General features: G+C 34.1%; 3 protein-coding genes across 4 annotated transcripts; 1 reads left to right on the top strand and 2 right to left on the bottom strand.

Moving 5' to 3' along the window:
• Positions 1-39: 39 nt before the first annotated feature.
• Positions 40-1,138, bottom strand: LOC140745082 (alpha-ketoglutarate-dependent dioxygenase alkB homolog 6). Its single transcript, XM_073076851.1, has 2 exons — positions 913-1,138; positions 40-687 (listed from the first exon to the last, which is right to left on the bottom strand). The coding sequence occupies exons 1-2, from the start codon at positions 955-957 to the stop codon at positions 46-48; spliced, it is 687 nt and encodes a 228-aa protein (XP_072932952.1). The 5' UTR covers positions 958-1,138; the 3' UTR covers positions 40-45.
• A 571-nt stretch (positions 1,139-1,709) lies between these two features.
• On the top strand, positions 1,710-4,614 carry LOC140745080 (ubiquitin domain-containing protein 2). Its single transcript, XM_073076848.1, has 5 exons — positions 1,710-1,913; positions 1,985-2,265; positions 2,871-3,068; positions 3,440-3,590; positions 4,365-4,614. Exons 1-4 carry the CDS (start codon positions 1,832-1,834, stop codon positions 3,584-3,586), a joined length of 708 nt encoding a protein of 235 aa, XP_072932949.1. The 5' UTR covers positions 1,710-1,831; the 3' UTR covers positions 3,587-3,590; positions 4,365-4,614.
• A 10,301-nt stretch (positions 4,615-14,915) lies between these two features.
• LOC140745079 (heme A synthase COX15) lies at positions 14,916-21,782 on the bottom strand. 2 transcript variants are annotated; one of them, XM_073076846.1, is made up of 8 exons: positions 21,592-21,782; positions 20,929-21,086; positions 20,101-20,233; positions 18,487-18,619; positions 17,263-17,449; positions 16,419-16,680; positions 15,850-16,118; positions 14,916-15,252 (listed from the first exon to the last, which is right to left on the bottom strand). In XM_073076846.1, exons 2-8 carry the CDS (start codon positions 21,079-21,081, stop codon positions 15,112-15,114), a joined length of 1,278 nt encoding a protein of 425 aa, XP_072932947.1. In that variant the 5' UTR covers positions 21,082-21,086; positions 21,592-21,782; the 3' UTR covers positions 14,916-15,111. The 2 variants fall into 2 exon arrangements, with proteins under 2 accessions (XP_072932947.1, XP_072932948.1); XM_073076847.1 differs by lacking the exon at positions 21,592-21,782 and adding an exon at positions 21,433-21,554.
• Between the last annotated feature and the right edge of the window lie 161 nt (positions 21,783-21,943).

Genomic DNA, 21,943 nt, shown 5'->3' with positions numbered 1-21,943 from the left:
CTAGTTTTTAGGTAATTGAGGATTTAATAAAAGAGAATATCCATATCATCTTTTATTTCCAATATTAATTTTAAATGTAGTTGTTTTTGGTACATGTCTGATCGTTAGTGACACTCTGGTATTCCTTTTCAGGGTTGTATCTTTAACATAACTATTGGAACACATATGTAAATTTAATATAGAATCATCTAGAAAATCTTCATGTATCTCTTCTATACAATGTAGGTAATGACTGAAAAGTTTGTCTTGTAGAACTAATAAGCTCCTTGGTTCCAATAAGAATGAAAAAACTGGCTTTAAAGACATATTTTCTTCACTTGAAGGTTCTAGGAACTTTAAAACAATGTGAGAACCAACAGAAATAGTTGTTATTGTTGGGTAGAACAGCGAACCATCGAGATGGGGCAGGATACCCTGGCCAGATAAGTACTCATTGACCAACACATGGTTAGGTTTATTACCCCCCATTAAGTTTAGTCCATGTATTCTATTCAAATATGTATCAAGCCATGGTGGTATGGTGTCAGCTATCATCCCCTTGTTGTGGGGTATTCCACCCCAGTTCTGAAGCCTCCTGTTCGATAATTGCGTCCATTTTGGCTTCGGAGCAGCATAAATATTTGACAAGATATTGCTTTCTTCACTATCAGATAAAAACTCTGATACATAATAGGCTGTAGGCTCTGCCTGAAAAATAAAGTATACCACAAATGGTGTATAATAATTTCATCGTTAGAATAATAACGATTTCTTGTAAAAATTGAACTTCTATAAAAATTATCAGTGCTGTAATGATGTTATGAATTGTTAATAGGATTTCGAAATATACAATTGATAGGTGTATTTATGATAACTGTATTACTCAAACCAACATTTAATTAGTGACTTAAGAGAGAGATAAACATTACTTACAGTGTTTACTTTATAGTCATTTATGCAAAAACCGTCTTTCGGCATTTTCGTTGCATCTACACTTCAACACAAATAATATGTATTATCATCAATAACTAAGTATCATCTATATATTATTTTAACGACACTATTACTAAATCTTTATAAAATATAATTACAATATAATCGAATAGTCAAATATATCTTCGCTAAATAAATAAATTAATAAAGTTGATAATTTTGAATTGTCAGACTGTCAGCCATAATTTTGACATAACATGTTGACATGTATTATATGTATCATTTTTAAATTATTATAATAAAGTAAAGAATTCACAGAACCGTAAAGCCACTGTGTATTGAAAAAATATCGTATCGCCATTCTTAATTTTTTATGAAACGTAGATGGTCAATGAAACGATATTATATTAGAAATAGTTATACATTTTTTTACTATGTCCAAAATTGATTTTTTGTTGCGTCTAAATTATTAATTTCTATTTAAAATGTATTGGGCGCAAATGAAATAGGCAATATGACGCTCATTTTGAGCTTTTATTGGTCTAACGTTCGTTTATGTTTAGTGGAAAGACAAGGCCTATATTTTATAATCCTCCAAGCGTTATTCTTTATCCTTTTTTTCTAGCAAAAATTACGTTTCATTTTGCACTGCATTGCATACTATAGTTTTACAAATTGTAAAAAGAATGTTGTAGTTACTGAAATTATTTCATGAAATGTATTTTTACAATTAAAACATTTATATAACATTTTCTTTATATCCACAATGACGTTTTCATACTAATACCAACCACAACCAAAACCAGAAACGAAACATGTACAGCTATCTTTTGACAGGAGCGGACAGGCGATAAAATGTTATTTGTTAATATTTTTTTGTAAATATCCACTAATTGGGTGATCGTAGAATGTGATCAGGATGGGCGGTTGCATAGGAATAACTAGGAGTAGAAGCGGGCCCATCGATGAGTCTTCGGGGACGGTGTCGCGGCCTAATTCCGGTAGGTGTTCTGTCGCCGTGGATACCAGGCGAATGTGAGTGGACGATTAACTCTTTGTCGATTTATTTTAGGAGGGCTGAGGAAGAATCAGTCGTTGTGCCATGAGACGATAAGGTGGAAATCTGATGTGCCACTGACGGAAGGACAATTGCGGAGTAAAAGGGACGAGTTTTGGGACACGGCGCCGGCCTTCGAGGGCCGAAAGGAGATTTGGGACGCGCTCAGAGCGGCCGCCGTGGCTGCCGAGGCCATGGACTTCCAGTTAGCGCAGGCTATCCTGGATGGAGCCAGTGTGTCGGTGCCCAATGGGTATCTCACTGAGTGCTATGATGAATGGGGAACAAGATATCAGGTAACATATTTACAAACTTGCTGAAGTGTCCTTTTTTGAATTACTCAATTATAATAAATAAGCAGTGTTATAAAATAAAGTGTTGTTAAAAATACCATTGTGATGCTACTCAATAATTTACCATAATTGCCCTAGATCTGAATATCTGATCTGAGTATAAAACATAATTATATAATGAAATGAAAAGACACCAAAAAGGAGCTGTAATTAACTAAGAACAATGAAAATACATTGTTGACCTTTTCAATAAGGTATTTGGAATTTCACATGTATTGTATGCATGATGTGCAATCTAATTGTAAGGTGTTAATCTGCCGTACATACTACCCCTTTAAAGACACCTTGGACATTGGCATTCTATTACAAAAGTATTGATAATTTTCTTAAACATTTATTTTTTATTGTTTAACCTAATGATTAGGCAGATGTGTTAACTAATGGAAAGTAGTCAATGCCGCCTATGGACATTTGCAACACCAGAGGAGTCGCCAATTCATCGCTGGCTTTGTATGAGAACTTTTTTGCACCTTTTTTGAAGAAGACCATGTGATAGCGCTCCGGGAATACCTCCGGAGGAAGCTCATACTTTAATTAATAATTTCCAGGTGCCAATCTACTGTTTATCAGCACCAATAAACATGGTTAAGGAGGCCAGTGGTCGTGACTCGCCGGCAGAGTGCTCGGAGCCTGCTGAGGGTGGAGCAGCTGCTGTGCTCAGACTACGGTTATCTACCACTTGCAAGGATGTTGAGTTAGCTGTGTGCGCTAGACACACTATTGCACATTGCAAGGCTAAGTTACAGGTAAGTGGTTTTAATCCTTTTTCAGCCAACTCCACTTTTTTCAAAATGTTTTTTTTATTTATTTTGATAATAAATGGTGTCAAAACTTTAATGATATTAGGATGGATACGTGTCGAAAATGGGCCTATTAAATTGTAATGACTATAGTTGTAAGGATTTAATTGGATTACCTCATATAAACTCCTCTCCCTTAGCACTCCTTCCAAACTAGGAGTCCAGGATACCAAAACGCATAATACTACTGTTATAAATGTGGTCTACTTAATTCTGTGGCATTGGCGCTGCAATATGAGAGTATGACATTCATAGAATAAATAAATGTAGTGCTGGTGCCTGTAGTTGAATTAAAAATATGTTTGTTTGTATTGCAGGCGCAGGAGAACATCGAGGCGTGGCGGCAGCGCTGGTTCTACGGCGGCAAGCTGCTCGGCGACCGCCTGCTGGTGGAGGAGGCGCGCGTGACGCCCGGCTACGTCGTGCAGGTCATCGTCAGCTGCGAGCCGCCGCCGCCCAGCTAGTGCGGTGAGTCCCCGGCCGCTGCGCAGGAGGCCGCGTGACGCCCGGCTACGTCGTGCAGGTCATCGTCAGCTGCGAGCCGCCGCCGCCCAGCTAGTGCGGTGAGTCCCCGGCCGCTGCGCAGGAGGCCGCGTGACGCCCGGCTACGTCGTGCAGGTCATCGTCAGCTGCGAGCCGCCGCCGCCCAGCTAGTGCGGTGAGTCCCCGGCCGCTGCGCAGGAGGCCGCGTGACGCCCGGCTACGTCGTGCAGGTCATCGTCAGCTGCGAGCCGCCGCCGCCCAGCTAGTGCGGTGAGTCCCCGGCCGCTGCGCAGGAGGCCGCGTGACGCCCGGCTACGTTACCCACTAAAGACTCCCCAATGGTCTTACTCGGCGCAACGTGGAGGACACCGGGACCTCCAACGGAACACAATCTCTGCCCTGGAGTCGCAAATTACGATCCTCCCGCTCCATCTTGCTTGCTTACGACAGCATGTGGCCACACATGCCGTCTTTCTACCCTGGAAACCCCATTTAGTCGTCTCTTACGACGGACAGGGTAGACCGTACTATTCTGGTCTCGACTCTACAAGGACATAAACTCTGTCTCTAATAAAAATTTGTCAATGTCAATGAACAGAAAAAACGCAGAAAGCGTTATTTATATAATTAGTTCAAAAATGTACCCTTTTAACAATACAACACACATTATATTAAATGGTAATTCTGCCATTGAATTACAAAAATATTCCTTATATTCTACAGCCTGTGAATAATTGTTTTTTTTTTATATAATTACAGGAAGTCAACACTAGCTAGATGTCTCAACATGAAGTGTGAAGGCTTCGTCACCAGCAAGCTACGACAAACGAACCGACTGTGAGAAGTAACCTTACGTACGTATAACCAATGCTAAGTGATGATAAATTGTAGTAGTAACATTATCCATACCAGTCGCTAATTATAAGGGATCTGATAGATATAGTTTAGGGTGGAGCTACCATATAAACAAAAGATATACATATAAGATTACAATTGTTCAAAATTTATGTGTTACTCGTGTGTCTATACTCGGCTTCTCAATCAAGGATCGGAGTTCAAATCTCAGACTATCATCTTTGGTTTTTCCAAGGTTATGTGAATATTAAAAATTATATATCACTTGCTATGACATTGAAGGCAAACATCGCGAGGGAAACCTATACCAGAAATTAATTTAATAAAAAAATCTTGTACAAAAATGTGTGTAGCCAGGACGGTAAACTATGGGCCTATTAGCAGGGCCGGATTTAAGGGAGGGCAAACGGGGCGGCAGCCCCGGGGCCTCCACAAAAGAGACGTCGGATTTTTTTTTAGTAACTAGACTAGTAAACACTAGTAAAAAAATACCTACCTATAATCTACCTGCGTTTCACAATAAAATATTTATTGAAAAACTCAACTGAAAAAATTGTACAATTTATTCGGAAAAAAATTTGGGGCCAGGGGGCCTCCACTCCTTTGTTGCCCCAAGGCCTCTAGACCTCTAAATCTGGCCCTGCCTATTAGTATATATATAATAGTCCACTCAGTGAGGACACCCAAGTCCAGCAGTGAACATCAATAGGTTGATGACTACAGATCATTATGGCCATTTAATATCAGCATCCAGTGCTAAATAGTTCTGCAGGATACCTTTGCGATGTATACATGTCAAGTGTCATTTTGATGTGAAGGCTACATGAACGGTTCAAAAGCTTGTGTTTTTGGCTAAAAGAGATCTCCCGCCGGGATCATGCTCAGAGAGCGATCATACTCCGATTGACTAATTTCGGAGCTTGCATATGTACAAGTACAAGGTGTTTAGAAAACTTCGATAGCGTGATTCAGAAACGTGGAGCGCCATCTCTTGACGAGTAGCGGGAAGTCTCTACAAGAGTTCAAGAAAAAAAATTTTAAAGGGTAATTTTTGTTTCATATCTCCGCTCTGGTTGTTGTTTTATATCTCCACCTCATTAATATAAAGAGTCTATTTACATTTTACATAAAATAAATATGTCCATTACAGGAATAAATTGTATATATTATATTATATCCACTTTAAACTTATCTATTTCGATCCCAAACTTTAATGGGCAATTCTTGTACATACCATAGACTGCCTTGTGTTAATAATGTTTCTGATATTCTAAAAAGTTGTGAGAAATGTATGAATTTTATACTATTATCATATGTGTCGTTATTTAATTATTAATTTTAAAGTTATTTATTACAGTAACTATAAAATTAATAATTGGTTATTTTTTTACAAGTTCTTTTAAACCTTTAGTTATAAAATGTGACACATAATTTGTTTAAATTAGTTCAATAAGTACATGCATATAATTTTATGTATTTCAATAATGTCACTATGTATATAATGTCACAAAATCTACTTAGAATCGCAATGAATTTTAACCTCAAAATAGAAATTCTAAAATAATGTTATACCTAAAATGTATGTTAGTACCTAAAATAATTGCCCCAAAGTTTAAAGTCTGCTTTTAAAATATATTTACATTCATATATCAAGCATTATACGGACATTATGTTTTGTACCTATTTATTTTTGTATGATATGTGGAAGATATTGTCACGTTGGTTTAATTTTGACTAACTTGACTCGTCCTTTTTTATTCAATCTCAATAATTTAAAAAACAATAATCCATTGTAATAAAACAATATTTTGGCTCTAACGTGGAAAAGTCGAGAATGCAATTTTATTTTTTTAATATCAAGGGGGGTTAGTATAAAAATATTTGCAACCATGACATGCAAAAAATAAAATTGCGTTCTCTGACTTTTACACCTCCAAATGTAACTTTTCAATGGACTATGAGACTTAAAAAATATTACGTCTTTTTCAAAATATCGTATATACATTTCACTGCATCATTTTCCTAATATTCAAACATATTTAGCCAAAGTAATAAACCGGCCAATGGGAAGCCTGTAATTGCAAGCTCAGTGATTGGACGTTGGAGGGAAAGTACATTAATTTGTTGTTTTTGAGTGCCAAATAAGCTGCGTAAGAGCCTTTATATATACCACAGATCGGCTATTAGTCTCGTATTTTATTTTGGAAAATATTTTTTTTTCTCGTTTCTGCATAAATTCAGGCCTTTTATTGACTAATTTACAGTAAAGGTAATTCAGACTAAATATGCCGTGAAAACCCGTAATATATTAAATATCGCAACTAAGATAGCTTTATAAAGCTATGGCACATGAGGTACTGAGGTTTCTGAGTTTTATTTATGCAAGTATCGCAGGGGACACATGAACCCATTGGCCCCACCAGTATATAATACGCATAAATTGTGACTGCCATGTATTGTGATGTGAGAATTTTGTTTATTTACTTATTTTATTAACGTATTGTTTATTTTTAGTGTGTAATCGGAAGCTGGACGTTATTTTGCATGTTTATAATTATATATCCTGTGGATACGACCAACTGTCAATGATTCTTTGTATTGTCACAATGGTTCATATTATGGAAAATATTAAACATATTTAATGTTGCAAGTTTGCTACAGCCAAGACCTTGAGATTTTAAAAGCTGTATACATTGCCTCTGTATATTTATTTTATACGCAAAAATGTTAATGTGTGAGTACTAGTGAGTCTAGTGACGCTAATGTCGACACTAGTGTCGTATATCAGTGTCATTGTGTAGGAGTGTCTGAGATTTTCCGATTGTCATTTATTTTTTATTGTGACCTAATTATTCAATGAGGTACGAAATTCGCACTTCAAATAATGTTACAAATAACGCGAGAAATTTCGTTAAGTATATCATTTATCGGAATTGATTGAAAATGTTGACTGAGTACAAGTTAAGAAATTATTTTTTTATAAATTTTAAATATTTTTCCATACAATTGGCTTATGTGTTGTTGTGTGGCGTTGTCTATTTATTTATATGTGCACTCGTGAAATAAATTGAGAAAGTATAATACATATATGTAATACATTTTTTTTTCAAATATACAGTTGTGTAGAAAAGATATTTATTAAACTATATCTCTCCTCTTAATATATATGAATATAATAATTTAATATGTATTTATGTGTGTGTTTATTTAAATAATATGGACGCTGAATATTGTATCGTTGTATGTATTTAAATGTAATGTATTAGATGTTTAGATTCGGGTATGTCTAATTTTGTATAGGAAATATAAATAATTTTTCGATATCATTACTAATATTCATATTATTTTAAAATTATGATATGAAATTAATTAGAAAACATCTGAAATTATAAATTATCTTCTGGTGCACGAGATCGTATATTTTAATTATTGTAGTTCCCTTACACAGAAAGAAATAGTTTAATAGATAATTTACTGAATGAAGGAATGGAGTTTGAGGTAAAAACATCTGTAGATAGGCTTGAAGTGGAAGACATCAGGAGTAAGGTCAAACAACCTACTTATCAAATAAAAGTCGATATCGTTCATTATTTGTCATATCTCGGAAATTGACCTCCTTAAGTGTATTGAAAATGTCCGAAACTTAGTATGGATCCACTGATATCGGGCATTGAAAATGGACCGATGGAATTCTGGGCTAGTCTTCGATTTTCTATGGCCCGATATTAATAAATCAATCTGTCCAATTTCTATATCGATTAAAGATAGAATTTTAATAATTTCTCGCAGGCAATCATTGTCAAAAATCTTTGATAGGCAAACGTTTGATAGATTGATTATAAATAATGACGAAAATAGTTGTTTTGGATTCTTATAGCGCTATTTGCCTTTTATGGAGGTACCTTCAGACATTTTGTATTCATCCAACTAGCTATAACTATTTCTTTTCGTGTCGGGTACTAATCAATCTCACTCTACCTCTGCGCTAGGATAGTGAACCGATATACTCATGTTTCAGCTTTCAAGTAACCTCGTTATGTACCTAACTAAGCTTTACTCGTGTTTCACGGAAACTATTTGTTACTGCACAGTATTTCGGAGTTCTGGAAATATTCGACTGATTTTAGGTAACACACTTATTGATTCGTGTTACGCCATTTTAGTGATTGGGTTGTAGATGATCAAATCAATATTTGAAAATTGTACTCGTAATAATCATTTATTCGATTTGCGTGTGTTAAAAAAATTATCGCTGATTTTCTAACTTCGTGTCATCGTGTCATGATACCTGTAAACACAGCCTGTAAGTTTTGTTGAACGTAAATAAATTTGTACACGAAATAACTCATTAAAAATCATATTAAATGTAAAAATCGCGGCGAAAAGTAATAGAAATTCCAACATATTATAACAATATCTGAATATTATATACCGAGTATAATTATATAATAACAATTTCTTGAAAAAACACTTCTTCCGTAAAACCTGATCATGAAAACGAGGTAAGTCACAACAATTCATTAAAGTATCATTGTAATATTTATATAAAATAATAAGATCAGCCGTAAGGCCCCGATTTGTATATAATAATTTGATTTTTATTGTTTTTTTTTTCATCTACTCAAATCTCCCGTACAATTTGTAAACATGTGTTAGATAAATTACTTATATGCTAGCTGGTTAGTTAAGATATTAATGTATTATAATTCAGAAGAGGCTTTATTTCCTGTGAATAATACAAGTTATCCAGATATTCAAAATAAATCAGTTAAGTAAATAAGTTACGCCTTAAAGCATAAGAAGTGGAATTGAAATGTAACCTTGTAATACAACCGCCCTTTTTAAATTACTGTGTGATTTATTAAGAATAAAATATAAAATGGTTTTAAAGGTATACTTTTAAAATATTGTTTAAATATAATATTACCGTAAATAACTGTTGTCGCAAACTTTCTCCGGCCATTTTTCTATTTTTTTATATTTCAAACAGATAAACTGTTGCCATTTGGTTACCATAGATTATAAAAACGCCTAAAAATAGACTTTGAAATTTGTTCACAAAGCCAACGCCTAAACAGAGATTAGCATAAATTAATCATAAGTTGTGTTTTCTGATTGACAGACAGACAATATTGTAATCCGACCAATCAGAGGGCATTTTTATTAAATTAGGTTATGATTTTATTATGAAAATTAATATGCCATATTGATATAAAAATACGGTAACGACAACTGATAGAGTGACTTAAGTTTGAAATATTTCAATATCAAAATATTTTCAAAAATAATTGCTTCGAGTTTTGTATAATATCGGTATGTCATATCTCGAAACGTATAACTTTTGTCATGTCGACATATTTTTGAGTTGACTTAAAATTTGTTATTAAAAAAATCAAATAATTGTAATCAGTAAATTAATATCACCGATCGACTATTCATAATTAATTTAATTCCTGAATAATTTTGTGGAAAATTAGACTCAAGTCACTATATCAGGAGCTATAATTTTGGATACAATTTCGTTTATCAAATAAGGAATTATAGTATGGTGCTAAGACATTTATTGTTCGTTGGTACCAATTTCATAAATATACAGGGTGAATTTTTAAAACGGGCCTTCAGGGCCAAATCCGAAACTATGAGGATTAGCGAAAAATGCTGAAAGGAGTTACGAGTTTTAGTTTGTCATTTATCATTACTTTCCAGATTTTGATCCTTATAAGCAACACTATCAGATAGTGGAATAATATAGAGGGTGCATTTTTTTTCAAAATGAACTCGTTCGATTCCCGGCTAGGGAAAAAGTTATTTTAAAAAAGTAATGATGCAGTTTTAGTTTTTATCAAAATTGGCCTCGTAACTCCTTTTAGCATTTTTCGCTAATCCTTATAGTTTCGGATTTGGCCCTGAAGGCCCGTTTTAAAAATTCACCCTGTATATTGTAACTGATATAAAGAGGGTTTGTTTTATATCAACACTATATTACTATAAATTGACAAAAATAATTATAAATATACCGATATATGTGAAGAACATCTAAAGTAAAATATTTATTAATTATTTTTTAAAGAAATTTCTTTCACTTATTTGTATTTTAGCAATACGAAAAGAGGATTTTTCTTAATTAATTGAAGTAATATATTACAATTTACTTTAGATGCTGACCATACGATATGACAAGGCCTTAAAGTACGTCGCGTTAAAAATATTGATTACTGCCATAAAGTTACCAAGTAAGCATTTGTGCAGACTGATGGTGATGATGATGATTCATTTAGATTTCCTATTGCATTATGAAGTGGGTCAATCATGTTTGAAGATTAAAACGGATTCAGGCGATTCGAACCACTTTAAAGTGGTAACATTTCTTAAAATTTGAGTATGAAGGTTTATTTTTATTATGTATGTATTATGCTCTGTAGCTCTCGGTCGATGGATGTGGTAAGGGATATATAACTTGCTTTATTCGCTAGCTCAATCATAAGGAAGGAATGAGAGTGAAACCAAAGGTCTATCTATCGTCAAAGAACGATCTATCCTTGGTATTGTTTATAAGATTGTAGCTTGCAAGTTGTCCACTTGATGGTGATTAGTCACTGCCATCCATACACATCGGTTACAATTCTATATAGATTTATTGATTTGATTCGAGTCGTTTGAATCCAAATTCAGTCGATATTATATTCTCGTTTCTTTCTGTCCCTGTCGCAATAAAAGATACGGGTAAATCCAAAACTATAAAATTTCTCATTATATTTTAATTACCAAGGCCTACATATTTTTTGTATCAAATAAATATTATAACTTATATCAAATACCCTTACTTTCAAAATAATAAAACAAATTCACAGATGTATCTTTTAAATATATTGTATAAAATAAAATATAGTATGATTAGTTATTATCATGTGATTATTGTATAGCAAATCTCAAATGTGTTTACAACTTAAAATTTAAGATTATCTTTAAACTATTAATTTGATGTTGTATTAAGTTTATCAAAGGGTTTGAAAGGCGCTTCCTCACGTGTAATTTACAAACCAAGATACAATTTTAAACATTACCTTACAAGACGAGGGGAGACACACTATTATAGTTTTTGCTTGTAATGTAACAATTCAAAAATGAATATTTTAGGAAGAATCAACCATATGGATTGTCATTACTGTACCGTTACAAATTGCACAATTACAGATTGTGCAATGTAATGCACTGTTCTCCTGTCAATGATGTAATGTTGTAATGTAAATTGTTATATTACAGACAAATTAAAATGAAGAAGCGACCTTAGCTATCTAGTAAATTTATTTGTAATTAATAATTCGTGTTTAACTAACTATAAAATATAAACCAACTTACCACATCGTGTCAGTTAAATTGATTATTTTATAGCAACTTTTGCCATACTCACCTTATTCGCGAAAAGTTCTTATTAAATCCTAATAACGCAGCATTTAAATCATAAATGTTTATGGTGAGCGGACTAGCAGTTTGGCGTGGACTATCCGCTCTGAATATAGAAATGAATCGCGTCGCCATAGCAATATGTATGACTACACCTGCTCACAACAACTTCAGAGCGGACTAGCAGTTTGGCGCATGATGTAAAAACAAATATCTGACTTCACTATGCAACTATTTAATCTTAATTTTACAATGTTTTTGTTATTCCATTGTATTCATTGTGTAATTTAAAACGTATCTTAATTAATATTTAAAAACTATCAACTATTGTATATCAAAATATATAACATAAAGATGTGTAATTAAATTTTATTCTTAGTAAATTTGTCCCATACCCGTGTACCTTTGTAAATGTCACAGATAATATATGATTTAGTTTTATGCATTTACTCAGAGCGAGAATATAATGTGTGTTTTGTCTATGGATCAATGTTTTGGTGCGAAAATTATAATTTCACTATGACTATTTAAAAATATGATTATGCATGTACAATATAGTATTTATAACATGGATCGACATTAAGAACGACGACATTATTTGTCGACTGAAGTCTTAAAATGCTTCCATGCTGTACAATCTTAATCCACAAATTCATATCGGCAACGTTATAATATTCGTATTGTATAGTATTCGTAGCTCTGCGTTCGTTCCTTCCGTGAAAGTTGTAGAATATAAACCAGAATACAAATATATATTACACAGTTTATCCCTTATTACTGTCATACAAACCATCGCGATGTAATGTTTAGATCTCTACTTGAAAACTATATTTTCTCTGTACCTTATCGCAGCACACTTTGAAGAGCTTTTGGTGTGTTTAATAAAAAAGCGCACACCTCAGTTGTATTTCATGCGTCTGTTGCGTTGTCTAAATGTAGATAGATAGGCAGTAATGTAATAACAAATTAACAGCGTGGCGTAAGGAACTTTTGTATATTTTGACCCGAATGTAACGTCGATTGGTTCCTTTATCATCATAGATGGCGTTAGTGATTTAAACGAAGATGCAATTGATATGAAAAAGTTTAATTTGTTGAGAGTAATAGCAGAATTAAAATACGTTATTTTCATTCATAATATGTATATAAATATTGTTGTCAATTCAGTATAGAATTATAATATTAGTAGTATATGAAATTATTGTACCTAGTAGTACCTCATGTTTGGATCAGTAACGCCATCTATAGACGATTCCTAGACCTCAGTTCATAAGTGACTATTACACTGAATAAAAACTAAACAGAATTATAAATAATAGTTAATTATTACATAAGAACTCTATAATTCGTCATGTCATTTTATTTATTGATAATTATTTTTACCTACCACCGGTTTATGTCACAACATATTTATATATACCTACATTCCTACATACACGTTGATTTTATTTTACATTGTGCTGAGATTTGTCAGTTATATTTATAGTTTTAGTTCGGTGTAATAGTTGCCAGCTCAAGGCCGAGGCAGCATTTTGTACATAAACAATAGTTTGAGTGTGTAAGCAATATTAGCGTTTTAAATTTTCAAATAAAATCACTTTGTGAATAACATTCTTGATTGTTTCATTGGGCACTACTCCTCCTTTAAAACATATGTATTGTTTATATTATAGCATATGATCGCAGTGGCCAAGGATTCATTCGCTCGACTCGGCTTTGTCCTCAGGAATGCAAAAGACCTCTGTTCCAATAGTTATCAAAATTCTTTATTATGCACTTGTACGCAGCAAAATAGAAACAAGCGCTTGTGTCTGGAACCCACACCAAGCCAAAAATACATTCTCCTTTTGGAAAAAGTGCAAAAAGCGTTCCTTAGATTTCTTTACAAACGAGAATACGGTTATTACCCGTATCTGTACCCAACTAAATTCCTCTTGGGTCACTTAGGGTTTAATTCTTTAGATGTCCGCAGAAACCTCAACCAAATTGAAATTATGTGCAAGATTTTACATAATGCTGTTGAGGCGCAGGAACTTCACAATCAGCTTTGCCAAATATTTGTCCCAGACAATTATCAACGAAGCCGAAAGCACAAGTTATTTGTGGTTCCGCCTTCCCGCACTGTGTCGCGCGCTAAATCACCTGTTCCGCGCACACTTGCGACATTGAACGCGCTCATGGATCATTATCCGAACTGTGATGTGCTTGCTGATGACTGGAAGCTGATCATGTCTGTATGCTTGGAGTTTTGTGAGTTATCAGTATGTTAGATCTGTCTAGTTAGTGTAAGTGGCCTCGGCCGTTCTAATTAGATCAATAAAATAAATAAAATAAATAAATAAATAAATAGTTTTGGCGCGTTTGAGAAATCAGAACAGTGTTTTGGCATCGCGTAGGACGAAGTTGCGCGTCGATGTAACACATAATTATTTTTAGTGCATATTTTCGTCTGAGAAATCATTTTGATCTTTGAAAATTTAAAAAAAAGGTCTTTGAAAATTTTAAAAAAATTTGAGTGTATGAAAAATAACTAAGAATTATGCATATTTTTAAATAAATAAATGATGAAATAAAACAATATTTACACATTCGCTTATTTTAAATAAATAAGTGGTTGAAATAAAACAATATTAACATTTGTACCTACTTTTATTGTTAACAATTTATCATCTTATTAAAAACTGTGTTCTTATTTTATAATGTGAACAAAATATTTTAGTGTCTTTGTTGGAAGGATTTATCTTAAAAAATGCATCTGTATGTTAACATAACATTTAATTCTTAAAAATAAAATACTTATTTGACAAGCCACTCTCATATATCAGTCGTAATTCGTTTCCTACTTATAACTATAGTTAAGTTTAATAGTGATTTTATCTGAGTAAATTAACTCATATATATATGACCTATGTAATAGTTATATAGTACATTCATTGAGACTAATCTTCTTTAGTAAACAATACTAATGAAGTTGTGTTTATAGAATTCTATTAGAATTTCAAACTAAATAATTGTTTACGATTTTTTTACGAATTTGCTTTAAGAATTCATTAACCATTTTTTTTTTCATGAATTACTTATTTAAATCCACTACATAAGTATAATATTTGTAGGGTATTATGTTTTAATTAAATGTACTCACTACTACAATGAAGCCACATAAATCCACGAGGTGTTACAATACATAATCCATAATAAACGGTGACTGTTAAACTATAACTGTTGAATATATACCAGGCTTTTTTATTCACTTGGGTATATACTTAAGCAGTTTGATCTCGTGTGTGAGCCAGATGGCTAATGACAGCAACATTAAGGAACCAGACTGATGCGCAGCGGCTAAGGGTGTTGGAACATAGTGCAGTAGCGTAAGGAGACCCAAACCCACCTGAAAACAAAAATACATTGTCAACATGATTGTTGTTCATTTCTGATGATAAGATTCCATAATAATAAGATATGTAGGCAATAGTCCCCTTTTAGTATAGATCAATAACATTCTAATATCTTTGTTAATATCTTCGATAGGTAACATTTAATGCATAAATTGAAAATTTAAAAAAATGTATACAAGTTAGTTTTGAATCCCAAAAAAAGCACTTCTATTCAAACTTCAAGAGGGAAAGGCTTAATTTGATTGCAAATGCTCTTACCCGAGCAACAATCCATTATCGATCAATAATTATCATAAAATTGGAAACGTTTTTATGCTATATGTTATGTTATAAAAAGGGTGACATCATTACAGACCAAATGAAAACAATAAACATACAACACGGGCTAGTGCCCAATGAGGATGTTTATTGTTAGGTTAGTACATAGCTCCATTAAGAATAACATGAAGGAGGTCACTCGCAAATAAAGGAAGTATTAACTATCACAAACATATCAGTATAGAATATGCTCCAGGCCTCTGTCAGCAATTTGAAAGAAAATGTGCCTAATAATGAGACACCGTTAAGTTGTATATTTATAATAATCATACCTGTAACCACGCCATAGCGCCAACACCATGAGCAACTCTCCGAGCCATCGGCGACAGTGGTTTCCCCCTCGACATTAGCCAAAGCGCAGTAGCCACCGCTAGAGTGGTGGTGCCCAAGACTCTATGGTCAAATTGAACTGTAGTGGGGTTTTCTGTAAAGTTGCGCAACGTGGGCGTGAAGGCCAGGATGTCCTCTGGGATCCAGCGGTCACCCATCTTCGGGAATGAGTTGTATACTAGCCCAGCGTCGAGACCCGCTACGAACGCACCTAGAAATCAATGACAGAATATGTAGAAGATGTCAGTGTTTTCCTTAATATTTCGACAACATAAAGCAAATATAATTGTTTTTGCAATTTATAATTATGAGATAAGAGTATTATGTGAGTTGAAATTATTTAATAAGAAAAAAATCCAAAAAACAGTTACTTAAAGTTATCTAATAAATAAACGCATGCATATCCTTATGTATGCACATAAGAAGATAAATTTTAAAAGAAGTAAATGTTAAATTACGAGCATAACTAATCATGATCAAAATAAAGATTAGTTGACCGTTACTTCCATACCTGAAACAGCAGTAAAGAATGCCATAGCTTTAACGGTATGCGCAAAAGCCGTAATGCCCTTCAACTCTCGGATCCTCTGGAAGGTGGCCACCGTCGGGAAGGGGCGTAGCACCCGCAGGGCTCCGGCGAGCAGCCCCGAGTACAGTACGAAGGCCAGGCTGAGGTGCGCCGCTAGACGGTACTGGGATACCCGGGGGACATCTGAAGGGCCTTGGAAACGGTCCTCGAGGCCGGATTTTACCATGTACCAACCCATCAGACCCTGTGGAAGAATAAAATACTACTTAACGGCGTGGAATAAAATTGATTCACAATGATAAAGTAGGCTATTGACGTAAAATAGCTCGTCAAGATTTAAATACTCTAAAAAAATCGGTTGTTAAAAAAAGGTATTAATCCAAGAAAAAAATTAAATTTAAATCTATTTTTAATCAAAATTGATTTATATAGAATACTTACTTTGTGAAAGTCAACAAACTATCACCGCTTTGAAAGGAGTTTCGCTACGAAACGGCAAAAAAAATTCCATTCAAATCTTCTGTTGTAGGCTACTAACGGTCTAGCCTAGCCTTCTAGCCTTAATGTATGTTTCGCCAATTTCGCAAGCTACCTTATAATATATGTTTCGACATAACATTTTTTTTTTAATTTTGTTTCTAGACCCTATATCCGTTTATTACATTCGTAATCAATAATCAACCTATCCAAATTTGGGTTCAAAAATTTGATCAACCTATTCAACGTTTTGCGTTCATAAATTTACACTTGAAAATTTCTTCCTACTACAAACCATCAAATTTCAATCCTCAAGGCCTAAGTTAATGTGACAATGATTGTGGTTCACCTGAGCAGCAACAAGCGCGCAGTACGCAGCCACGCGGACCTTCATGCCCGTGTCGAAGTACCCGCGCAGCCAGAAGCCCGCGGCCGGCAAGAACACGGCGGCGCCGATAGCTCTGCCCCAGGTGCGGTGCGCGTACTCCATCCACCAAATCCACTTGAACTCCGATAGCGTCATGTTTTGGTTCTTGCTGGGGTCAAGAAATTTGGTTTTTAATCTTATATATAAAATTCTCGTGTCACAATGTTAGTTACCGTACTCCTCCGTAACGGCTTTACCGATTTTTACCAAATTTTATATGCATATTCAGTAGGTCTAAGAATCGGCACTATCTATTTTTCATACCCCTAAGTGATAAGGATTGTTCACCCTTAACATTTTTTTATTTATATGGCAACACGTTTGCCGGGTCAGCTAGTTTACATTTAAAAAAATACCAGGAAAATATTATAAGTCACATATAGGTACCTGAAAGGTGGTATAGACCGCATAAAACTGCTAGTTTGATCTTAATATAAATATGAATCGCGTCGCCATAAATTGTATGACTACACCTGCTCACAACAACTTTAGAGCAGACTAGCAGTTTGGCGCGGACTAAAAAACCAATGTGGTTCGACCTGGGAAATACCACCGCTACACTGATTTCTATAGCGTGAGGCAGTTGTTTCGTTTCAGTCGAAAGATATAATGACGACTGACTTAGATATGAGTAACGCATTTGTCAACCTCTTCAGGTCTGGCTTCAGGTCAACCTCTGCTTTATATGGAGTGGAAAAAGAAATGGGTATGTACAAACCGCGCAAAACCTCTAGTCCGCTCTGATTATAGAAACGAGTCGTGTCGAACCACAAATTGTAGACATTATTGTCCGCTCTCGCCTGCGGGGACATAGCTGCGTTAATGTGCCCTTACGTCAATATGGAGTATATGCTTGTGGTTGTGGTCGAACGCATTGGCTCTCTTGACTACATCTGCGCGCAACAACTTCAGAGCGGACTAAAAGTTTAGCGCGGACTATACTGTGATACAGCTACATTTATGAATAAATAAAACACTATGATACCTTATATAATACGGTATTATAGACACAAAGAAAGACATTTAAAGATCTACTTAGCCAGGGTTCGAATCTGGAATCCTTATGTGAGATTTAAGTGAGGTCTATAATGAATATTGACATTTTGTGTATTATTGATATGTGTATATATAAGAGATTATACTAACTATTTAAATTCAGGGAATTGCTTGTATTTTTCAAACTCGTGATGCCATTCCTCCTCACTTCTGGGCAGCTTTTCCCCCAGGAGTTTCCAGGTCACCATAGACAGACCTGACTCTGTGAGTCTTGTGACCCCACCTAAACAGACAAACATAATGATTATTTTTTATATTTGTAATTAGCTTTAAAGGTGGATATGGCATTGAGATTTTTTTAACTAATCTATTAAATGCATGCTTGGTAGGTATTTAATTTAAAGTCCAATTTGGTATAATTTCTTTATTTTTTTTATAATATAATTTATTATGAATATCATAATAATAACTTAACCTAAATTATAATACAAAATTAAGTTTTTACTTCATTTTAATATTGTAATCTTAATTACTTAATGTATTTTTCAAATTAATAAATAAATAACAAAAATCTCTTTGTACATTTGGAGTATCCAAATATACAAAGAGAAACCTCCATTTCCGATGTTCTAGTTCCTAAGCTTAAGCTTAAAATCCCTACAACATTCTAACTCTTTACAAGACTAAATTTAAAACGTGCCTATTTTTAACAATTTTTAATATCAAAATCAGCCATATACAATTAAAGGATACTTAATATAAAAGTAGATGAAAAAGTAAGTTAATACTTGCCTTCCACTTAAATTTTATAAAATATCTTTGTTATCATAGCATCACACTTGCTTGATACAACAATGGATTAAATGTACTTAAACTGTAAATATTGTCCATAAGTTATACCTACGCCTTTACATATATTCAGAATATAAGTATTATACAATGCCTATCAAGCTCACAAAGCATATAGACCAAATTTAATTTCTGTGCTCCGCAAACACATCATACAATATATTTATTATTATTTATTATTGTAATAACTTATAATCATCATCAACAACAACCCATTACTGTCCCACTGCTGGGCATGGGTCTCCTCTCATAATGAGAAGGATTAGGTCATGGTCCACCGCACTGGCCAAGTGCATATTGGTAAACTTCACATTGAGTTTTTTTTTCATAAATCTCTCAGTTATGCAGGTTTCCTCACAAGGTTTTCCTTCACAATTTAGCAAGTGATAATTAATTTCTAATACTTCATTTTATTAATCATAATAATTTATAATGAAGTAGATCGATTTGAATGAAATAAAGACTTAAATGTTTAGTCAAGAGATGGATTATAAATATATTTTTCATATTTTGATGTGATGTGATCTCAAACACAAAGACAAACAGACATACAAAAATGATTATATTTGCTACTACATATCCTCACTTATTATAACCATAATTTTTCAAATACATCCAACATAGACAAGCAAACCTTACATTTTATATTGTATAGATATTGTGGCATAATTCATAACAAGAAATATCCATAAATATGGTTGTGAATGTTAATAAATAAATAATATATGACTGTACAAAGTAACATACAATATATGTTATGTTTAAACATAAATAACCTATTTTACTCATTCATACTGTATTTAAGACAGACTTATTTACGTAAAGAGATCTATTTACTCCCATTAGTACTATTAACAATCACATTGACAACATAGTAGATGCTATACAGTAGGACCAGATAGCCACCGACCATACCTAAGACCACAGCTGTGAAGACCATGCCGCTGCAGCCCAGCAACCAGTAGCCCACAACCTTGGGAGGCTTGGGCTTCGGTGCACTAGCGCAGAACCTTGCGATGATCCCATTTGACTTCACCAGTTCTCGTATCTAGAAATCGAGATTATAGTTTTGGTTATCTACACTTTTAATAAGCGCCTGGTGGTTCAAATTCGGTCTCTCAATTGAGGGTCAGAGGTTCACACTCCTGCACACCCAATAATTCTTTACAAAATAAAGATCTACAGTGGGTGTGAAATCAGACAATCTGTACTTGGCCAGTATGGTAAGTGTGGCTACCAATCTCACTCTAAAACAAGAAGGTTGTAGAACCCTTTGTTGTTCGACTCCGGCACCATCGCCACTTCTATTTCTGCCTTGTAACAGCAGTGTTGAGTGCTGCTGTGTTCTGGTTTAAAGTGTGGTAAGGGAGACATATTTTTTCGAGGCATTCCAGCTTAGTCCTCAGGGGTAGTGGCACATCTGTGGCTGACCTCAGGTAGGAATATCTAATCCTATCTGGGTTCGATTACAGATGTCCATGGGCGGCAGAGCCCACTTATCATCAGGTGGACTGCATGCTCATCTGCTACTCCTACATTATATATAAAAAAAAATCAAGATCCATATCCAGAAGTAGAACAATAATTGCTTTGCAAATATTTCTTATCATCCATCAGACCAAAAACTGCTTTAGTTTCAATCAATTTTCTTTAGACACTTTAATGTCCTATTTGGGCCGTTAGTATTAATGTTATATGTTTGGGAAAAATTTTGATAGATGGTATTAAAAGACTTTACCATACCTTTAATCCTCTGCTGGTAATTCCATTGCTGTGTCTAGCAGGTGTGATCAGCTCCCTAGCAATGACTCTGGTTTGTGCCCCATTGACCAGTAGCCTGCTGGGGGCCACCCTCAGCGGTTGAGAGCATCGGCATAGCAGGGCCACACTTAACATGGTTACTGAAACATTCACCATAGCAGAATACAGCTCACAACACTGTTGTTATAAGGCAGAAGTATGTTAATATTGTGGCTTACAAGGAAAAATAGCTATGATATTATTATAAGCAAAGATTCTATTTTTCTCATGTAATATATTAAACTGCTCATTTGAACAGAACATATTAAAGATATTTCTGATGTACAAAAGCGAAAATAACCAGTAAGGTATCCTTTGGTTACAGTTCAGAATTACTTGATGTTTCTGCCGTGATAACCTGCTCAAAAGGTTTAAGCCGACTAATAGCGATGCACCGGTAAATAATTGTGTACGAATTACAATTGCAGCACGTAAATTAGCACTTACCTCATGCAAGCAAACAAGCTATGCTTTGTTACACGCATAAACTGTTTATTGCGATTAAAGAGTACTAATCACTATCACTTTTGGATATTATGAAGAGGTGTATTTATCTCTTATTGATAAGCACAAATTAAATATAATATATTGTGTAATAATACTTACCTTTTATCTTTTAAACTATTGAATGAAATAACTCTGCCTTTTTACATTAATTAAATATGAAGTCTACATACGTAAACTATTTACTTATTTAACTTTCGGCACAATACACAGTCCTTGTATTTAATTTATAATAACAAATTAACATTGAATATATTGCATGTGCATATTATCGTAAACGAGAATTGTGTAAATCAATTTGACAGAGGTCAACGTCAAAAATCCAGACTGTTTTATATGTCACCCACAATGGTTTTGTCTTTTTAAAATATATTTGCGTAGCTGATAGGATCATATTCACAACCATTATATTATACATTACTCTGAATAATGAGGATCATTGAATAATTAAATC

This window comes from Epargyreus clarus, unplaced genomic scaffold (genome assembly GCF_041222505.1).
Source record: "Epargyreus clarus isolate Ecla_fem2 unplaced genomic scaffold, WU_Ecla_fem_2.2 ptg000009l, whole genome shotgun sequence".
In the NCBI taxonomy this organism is placed as follows: domain Eukaryota; kingdom Metazoa; phylum Arthropoda; class Insecta; order Lepidoptera; family Hesperiidae; genus Epargyreus; species Epargyreus clarus.
The sequence above is the reverse complement of the archived record's forward strand: the minus strand, read 5'-3'. Positions and strand labels throughout refer to the sequence as shown.

What these genes read in the sequence shown, in the direction of transcription:
- LOC140745082 (XM_073076851.1), bottom strand. Translation starts at nt 957, where the DNA reads ATGCCGAAAGACGGTTTTTGCATAAATGACTATAAAGTAAACACT. An exon ending in ATGACTATAAAGTAAACACT is followed by an intron (nt 688 to 912) that starts GTAAGTAATGTT and finishes TTTATTTTTCAG; the next exon opens with GCAGAGCCTACAGCCTATTA.
- LOC140745080 (XM_073076848.1), top strand. Translation starts at nt 1,832, where the DNA reads ATGGGCGGTTGCATAGGAATAACTAGGAGTAGAAGCGGGCCCATCGAT. An exon ending in AATGGGGAACAAGATATCAG is followed by an intron (nt 2,266 to 2,870) that starts GTAACATATTTA and finishes AATAATTTCCAG; the next exon opens with GTGCCAATCTACTGTTTATC. An exon ending in ATTGCAAGGCTAAGTTACAG is followed by an intron (nt 3,069 to 3,439) that starts GTAAGTGGTTTT and finishes TTTGTATTGCAG; the next exon opens with GCGCAGGAGAACATCGAGGC.
- LOC140745079 (XM_073076846.1), bottom strand. Translation starts at nt 21,081, where the DNA reads ATGTTAAGTGTGGCCCTGCTATGCCGATGCTCTCAACCGCTGAGGGTG. An exon ending in TTACCAGCAGAGGATTAAAG is followed by an intron (nt 20,234 to 20,928) that starts GTATGGTAAAGT and finishes CTCGATTTCTAG; the next exon opens with ATACGAGAACTGGTGAAGTC. An exon ending in ATTCTTTACTGCTGTTTCAG is followed by an intron (nt 16,119 to 16,418) that starts GTATGGAAGTAA and finishes ATTGATTTCTAG; the next exon opens with GTGCGTTCGTAGCGGGTCTC.